The sequence below is a fragment of the Thunnus maccoyii genome, chromosome 15, assembly GCF_910596095.1.
Source record: "Thunnus maccoyii chromosome 15, fThuMac1.1, whole genome shotgun sequence".
In the NCBI taxonomy this organism is placed as follows: Eukaryota; Metazoa; Chordata; class Actinopteri; order Scombriformes; family Scombridae; genus Thunnus; species Thunnus maccoyii.
In genome coordinates, this window is record NC_056547.1 from 20,335,275 (window position 1) to 20,342,591 (window position 7,317).

The 7,317-nt window shown below is 40.0% G+C and overlaps 1 protein-coding gene across 3 annotated transcripts; it reads left to right on the forward strand.

Annotated features, from left to right (window-relative positions):
* The first annotated feature begins 797 nt into the window (after positions 1-797).
* dazl (deleted in azoospermia-like) lies at positions 798-6,965 on the forward strand. Of its 3 annotated transcripts, none has more exons than XM_042434866.1 (10): positions 798-905; positions 1,934-2,056; positions 2,437-2,528; positions 3,132-3,183; positions 3,276-3,342; positions 3,467-3,606; positions 4,104-4,184; positions 4,446-4,496; positions 5,018-5,088; positions 5,500-6,965. In XM_042434866.1, exons 1-9 carry the CDS (start codon positions 903-905, stop codon positions 5,060-5,062), a joined length of 654 nt encoding a protein of 217 aa, XP_042290800.1. In that variant the 5' UTR covers positions 798-902; the 3' UTR covers positions 5,063-5,088; positions 5,500-6,965. The 3 variants fall into 3 exon arrangements, with proteins under 3 accessions (XP_042290800.1, XP_042290799.1, XP_042290801.1); XM_042434865.1 differs by lacking the exon at positions 798-905 and adding an exon at positions 1,567-1,810; XM_042434867.1 differs by lacking the exons at positions 798-905; positions 4,446-4,496 and adding an exon at positions 1,707-1,810.
* Positions 6,966-7,317: the final 352 nt, after the last annotated feature.

Genomic DNA, 7,317 nt, shown 5'->3' on the forward strand with positions numbered 1-7,317 from the left:
TACACTTTACTGAAGCCTGTATTAAAAGAGTCTAGGGTCTGTGCTGCCCTCAGATAGTTGGGAAGGCTGATCCACAAGCCTGGTGCAGCAGAGCAGAAGGCTGGATCCCCCATGATGTGGAGCTTGCTTAGTACTGGGGGCCTGGAGGAGTAAGCTGCTGGCAGATCTGAGGGTGCAGGGGGAGGTTTATAGTATGATTAGTTCATGCAGGTTGGGAGGTGCCTGTCTGTTGATGGATTTGTATGTAAGTAGCAGGACTTTGTAGTCAACCATGAAAGAGACAGGGAGCCAGTACAATGAAAACAGAATTGGTGTTAGGATCAGGATTAGGGCCACAGTTAAGTTCAAGTCAAGTTTATTTAAATGGTCCAAGATTTTCAGCTATTTGAAATTTTGCTTTATAGGCATAAAATAATAACTAGGCTAACAGTATGAAAATTAGTGTGAAAATGATTATGTACAAGCCATGTTGTTTGATAATTATTTTATCTCCATTACCTGCATGACTACAAAAATAGCCTTCATGAAATATTGCATCATTGTGATCTCATCATGTCAATATTCATGGCAAATTTCAATGAGCCTCTAGGTCTATAAAATTATTTATTTATATAATGCTGTATTTGAGTTATAAACAATCCATGTTTTTCCCATTCAGCTAAGTCAACATAGAATTTTACAGAGATAATTATGTAAGCAACTTTAGATCAGAATTCGCCGTTAACGCTCGTTAAAATTGAACGTTATTTAAGTTAAGTATCTAACGTTTGATAGGACGTTACACCAGTCATGTGACTGACTGGGCGGTTGTAGCTGCTGCAGGTGGCTGTTGTCGGGCAGAACGAGCGCGGCTGCTTGCCTTTGAATGTCCGGCTAATTTATTAGTTTTAATTATTTTAACTATGGTAAGTTTAATTGATATTTATATCCACACAATGCACTGTATTGCAAGCAATTGTAACCATATAATCGTCGCGTTTCACCGAAGACCTCGTCAACTTATTAATTAAGCTAAAATACTAACGAGTGTTACATTCAAAACATTAGTGTTAGCTAGCTAAGCTAACAGCGAGCCACCTTCGGTCGGAGATCTGAAAAAAGGCGCACAAGCCATTAATGTTACATTAGCATGGGTTAACGCAGTTTTGTTGGATCTAATATTGGTAACGACTCGCAGTAACTATTGCTTCATATATATGCATACATATTACCCCATTTTCGAGGGCATTTTCTCAACTTTTTCGCTGCTACTAAGTTCGACAAACTTGGATTGCTAACAGTTAGCTTAAGTTAACCAATATGAACTAACCACTACTAACGCTAGATACGTGTATCATTTAGCCACATAAGCTAGTTAAGTATTAAGCTTAACTTTAACCACGGTAAATAACTTAGGTGTTGATATGCTATAAAACAATCTTGAGCGTTTAGATAACATTAGTCGTCTAAAGTGTGAGTTTGGCCGTATTATAACGCAAAAGTAGTAAATTCTGCTAATTTGGTTTTAGCTATAACATCGCACAGCCCATCCAAATCCTGTGTCTGACATTACAGTAAATTAAGTTTGAGCACACGTGGAAGCAGCGCCAAACTGCTAGCTTAATCCAAGTTCAAAACATGCCGAAATCCCCATGCAGCCATCCTCATGCACTTAACCAAGCTCCAGTTTGTGCCTGTCGTGTAACGTATTAGCCAATTTGCGATTTTTGTTTCCTAATCCAAAGATGAAAGTTTGTGGCTACCTGGATAGAAAACAGAGTTGCGAGAAATGGATGTTTTGCTCTGTCAATGTGAAGCAAATAGAGGAGAGGTACAACCCGCGTCAACACTTAACCATCAGGATTACCTGACGTTTTGCCACAAGAAAGTATGAGTGTAAAGATGTTTTGGTATTTGATAATGCAACCTAAGAAGAATAATGTTTTATTGCAAGGATATCCACAAGCCGAGGGGCAACAACCAGACCTCACCTTCCTATAAGATGTCTAATGGCTACATTCTACCTGAGGGTAAACTGACTCCCAACGCCCTCTTTGTTGGTGGGATTGACATGAAGGTAAGATCACATATATTTAGTTCACGTTTACACGGCATGGTAAAAGTGATTTAAGGTGTTTTTGCCCACCAAAGGCACAGATTAGATGTGTTACGACAAAGTTGAAAGGCAAAATGAAATGTAATCTGATCATTTCAGAAGTTTGAAATAAGTTAGGAGGAACCTTGCCAATAAAATTATATCTGAATTTAAATAATTTCAATGTAACTTCAACTTTGTGTCAACAGATTAGAGTATATATATATGATATAGGTTTCTTGGGTGGAAAATTGGAAACCACAGATTTAGTGCACAATGCACCGGTCTTGCTTCTAGATAAAGATGATCAACTACAGCCATTAAAACCCAATTTTTCACTTGAATTTCATTATTACCTGTAGGTGGATGAAAATGAAATGCGCGACTTCTTTGCAAGATATGGTGCTGTTAAGGAAGTAAAAATTATCACGTACCGTGGAGGGATCTGCAAAGGGTGAGTCTTACTCTTTAGTAATGTCCATGAGACACTTCATTTTTCATCAGTGCATGTTAAATGCAATGCAGGGTCACTTGTATTGTTTTTCAGCTCAAGGGGTTTAAAAAGAGAATGAAAATTATCCATTACACACTTCTGTACAACTGTACTATAAAGTGACTTTCACTGTTACATTCATAAAGCATGAATACAATAATGGCTTTGAGTCATTATAAAGGAGCACTCCACCAATTAGCTTGCACTTTTTGTAGTCTTCAACCCCACAGACATTCACTCAACTGACATCACTTGATTTATCAGACTTTGTGTGGCTCCCTCTGGAGCTACAAAAGACCACATACAACTTTTTCCCCACATATACAGTAGTACTCCTTAAGACCTGTAAACAGACTCTGATGTGTAAAATCAGATGAGTATGATTTGTGTGTGTAAATTTGAGGGTGTAAACTAGGTGATTTTTTTCATCAGTTTTATGAATATGAATGAGCTTATTTCATAACTTAATCTAGGCTCTGATTCTTCATATTTTACATTGGCTATTGTTATTGAGTCAGTGTGTTAATGTATTCTGTCATTCATTCATTTTATTTTCTCTCCAAGGTATGGGTTTGTGTACTTCAATGAAGATGTCAACATTCAGTCAATCATTGACGTAAGTGGAAATAAATCTAAAGGGCTCTTAATTTTTGTTTTTTTGTTTACAACTGAAAATAATATTTTCTCTATTCATATTTTTTGCCATAGCAACAGATCAGTTTTAAGGGCCGGAAACTCAAGCTGGGCCCTGCCATCATGAAAGAAAGGAGCTCTCGTATGTATTCTGTTTCACTTCAGAAGAACATAATTTGGATATTTGCTTGGCAGTGCAAATAAAAGATCTTGCCACTAAATATACACTTCACAATGTAGATCCTTTCTTCTTTTTTTAAATCCAGGGTTCATGCCATCCCGTCTGGTTGGCCCAGCTCCATGGATGAGCCCCACTCAGTACTTCTACTGCGCTTGCTGCTCACCCGTTGGAGGGGGTATGGCACAACCTTCGCCTATGCTGAATGGAGGCAGCCCCTACAATCAGGTAACAGACACTCACACACACACACACACACACACACACTAAGTTGCCACAGTGTGTGTGACACAAGACTGTGACACACACCTTCATATTCACTCAGTTACCCTCTGTAAAATAAAATGAACGTTATTTTCTCTGAGGGGAAGTTGGCTCATTACCACCACCAAGAATAGGGGTGCAAGGTGGAGACCAATCTGTCAATTTACTTTCAATTTACCAGAAAAGACGACAATGATGTGATTAATGTCATCGCTAATAATATCCAAGCTGGTGAATTATTCAGACAATACCAACTGTCAAAAGCCTTAACAGTTACAGTGTAATTCGTGCGAGGACACTTACATGAGAGAAACATGAGATAGTTAGCTTTTGCTGTGGCCTTGACCTGCAATGGGTTTCAAGATTTTCAGTACATATTTTAACATCTGCTTAGCACTGATTGCTTCATAAACACACTTCTATACTGTGGTTGAATGGGTTCTCTCTGGATCGCTTTGCAGCCATACTCCTATTCCAACTTTGGAGGGGTCATGATCCCACAGATGCCAGTGAACTACGCACAGAATGCCTACGCCTACCAGGTACACACACGTGTGCGCGCGCGCGCACACACACACACACACACACACACACACACCAATTAGTCAACAGCATCCAGTGCAGGGTCTCCCAGGCCCTGCACATATGCTCCTGCATATGAGATGAAGGGTTCGGTCTGGTTTAGATCCACCTGTCCCTGCCGACCCAACACTCCACACCCTCCCATCTCCCTGGTAGAGGTGAGTCTGGGTTTTTTCTGTTGCCCTCTGTTTGACGGCTGACCCCTCTCCCCCAACACGCAGTACACTCCACCTCACTGGACGGCGGACCAGAGGACACGGCCTGTCAATCAGGTGACTCTGCATTTAGTGGGAATATGAGTAATGTTAGTGTAATTACAGCAAGTTTTGAAGCAATGCAAGTTACTTGTCAGGTGAGAACCGGTAGGATTAAAATGTTGTACGTACCTTGGATGATTTCAAAAATTGGCCTGGTTAGCTCAATGTTTTATTCATTTTTAAATTTTATATGAAATAGTTGACTTTTTGGAGAGTCTGTGTTTTCACCTGATGGTGTTTTCTCCAGTAGTATTTGTGGCATCAAATTGTCCACAAACTGCAGTGGTCATGTGTGCCACTAGATGGCATTGTCTGGCCAGTGTTTTCATCCTGAAAGTGGCCTATGTGAATCAACAATGAATTTTTCTGTTCCCCCATTGTACAAAGTTGATTTTGTGTACTTAACTATTTTTGGCACTTACAGTTTTGTGGGGGAAGGATGTTGTTTTACAGCAGCTGTATCTGTCTTTTAAGAATCTTCACTAGATTGTTCTCAGGAAGCTCATTCACATGAAGTGTTATACTCTTGTTTCCAGAGCTTTGTGGACTGTGGAGTACAGACCATGCTGACTGTGCTGTAGTCCACAGCTACTGAGCCCCATGCCAGGTAAAACACTCCTTCAAACAAAGTGCTATCATAGCAGGGATACAGAAGGTAACAATGTGCTATTGAGGGGCTTTCATTTCAGCTGTCGGTGACAGCAACTGGTTTCACTAATTTGCACCACTTACTTGTAGCAGTTTTGGATGGTGGAAGGAAAACCTGGAAACTGTTAGTCCTGGTAGTTAAGCTGTTTCTCAATCACTGTGCTCCTCCTCTATCTTTATTGTTCCCACTCTGCAGTCATGTCCAAGTGTCCCTGCCCTATTTGTATTCTTTCCTGCAGTTACACAAACACAGCAAATCTCAAGAGTTTGTGTTTTTAAATGGGAAGCACAGTTTTCTCTAGTGCTCACTATTGATTCCACCTTTTTAGTGTTTGCTTGTGGTATAAAATTCTGTGCTCTGCTCCCTCAGATCAAGGCTACAGTGAGTCAAAGTGCAGACAGGAAGACATCTTGATGTTGTGGACAGCTGGAAGCAACCCAAATCCTCAGACTGTTTTCAGAATGCCCTCCTCTCTCCTCCCTTCCCTCAACTTCTGAGATCAATTTTAACACCAGACTGCAGGATCTCTCCTCTTCACCTGTACTAGTTTGATCACAGTCACTTTGACCACAACTGGTAGGGACCTGGGGCCTTGTGGTCAACTGCTTTTAACCTACATGGATCACAGTAACAGTCGCACAGGAAGAGCAGAGCACCCTCACCATACAAGCTACTTAGTGGGCTCACTTTTTTGTTGTTTTTTTGTGTTTTCCTTTGTTAATTACCCCCAACAAAAAATGGAAAAGACTTTTAAGCTCACTCTTTGTGCCTATTTATATTTTATTATTTATTTTTTGAATTATTTTAAATGTTTGTTTGTTTGGGGCTCTCTGTACATAAAAGGTATGTTTATATATATTGTAACAATGTCTTGACAGCAATCTGTTTGTTTCAGCAGTAGACTGCGTCTTTAACTCAAGTTCAGGTCTAATGCTCCTCCGATAAAGAAACTTCATTAACTTGTTAACTATGGGCACATGCTTATACCATTAATTTCAAGCACTCACATTTATTTTGTGCTCTTTATTTTTGTTTCATCGGGTGTCGATGGAGGCAGTAAATGTGTCAGTTCTGTCACATTATAGCGCCTCGTCAGTATCACTGAATACCGCTGTCTGGATCAAACGACAGACTTTCAGGTTGATTTCTGCAGAGAATGTTGTGGTACATTGATCATCTTGTTGCAGCTCTAAACTGTCCCATCCTGTGACTGATGTTTCACACTCAAGGACAATCACGGCATCAATTTATGTTTTCTCATAACTCATCAATCAACTTATATTTGGGAAAAAGAGTGCAAAACAGTTTTAATCCACTTTGAAAATGAAGGACATGATTTAAAGTGATGTGCTCTACTGCATTTGTTTCTTTGGGAAAATTGTTCACTGTACATGGTTCACTTTATCCTGGTTTGTTTCAGCTTTTGGGTTTCTTTCTGGGTGATCTTGCACAAAACCTTTTACTGGCATCGCATGAGTGAGCAATACTTTTTTATATATAGTTTTTTTTTTCCAGTAAGTGCACTATATTTGTCTTGAGTTTACTTCTATACGCTTTAAAAACAGCTTGGAGATGCACATTTGGTGTATGGTGTACATTACAGATTTTCTTTTCCCAGTTTTGCATTGTTTTAATTGGGCATTGTTGGGCATTTACAGTATTTGGGCCACAGGGTCTCCTGTGTGCAGACATCTGATTGTATTGATAGAATCGTTTTGTTCAGAGAGCCTGGACACTGCACTGTTTGGTTTGGGTTATTGTTAATGTTCATGTTTTGCAGGATTTGGATATTTTTGTCTGGAAAATAATAAATGTTGAACAATGTTATCATTTAATCTTGTGAAGGTCTTTAGTTGTTTTTTTTGCATTATTTTTAAACGCTAGGTGTGTATTTTTGAGGGTATTTACTTGCAAATGTACTGTTTATTTCATACTTTCAGTCAGCAGGTGATAATCTGTATGCAGACTGCTCCCAGCCTCCTTCTGATCCTGTCAGTCGGCTGTTGGTTTCCAGTCAGGGTTGGATTGCCTGTCTGTCCTGGCAACAAGCCCATCATCTTTTTGGTCACAGAGCGTTTTGTTTTTGTCACAGTCTGGTGGTGTTACTGGGCTCCCCAGGGTGTCCTGTCCAGCCCGTGACCACCCACCAGCCCCACCCACCTACCACCCCAGTCAGACGTTTGTGAA

Bases quoted from the DNA above. Each gene is read 5' to 3' on its own strand.
- dazl (XM_042434865.1), top strand. From the start codon at position 1,769: ATGGATGTTTTGCTCTGTCAATGTGAAGCAAATAGAGGAGAG. The intron at 3,184-3,275 runs GTAAGTGGAAAT...TTTTTGCCATAG, and splicing joins ACATTCAGTCAATCATTGAC to CAACAGATCAGTTTTAAGGG. The intron at 4,497-5,017 runs GTGACTCTGCAT...TCTTGTTTCCAG, and splicing joins GGACACGGCCTGTCAATCAG to AGCTTTGTGGACTGTGGAGT.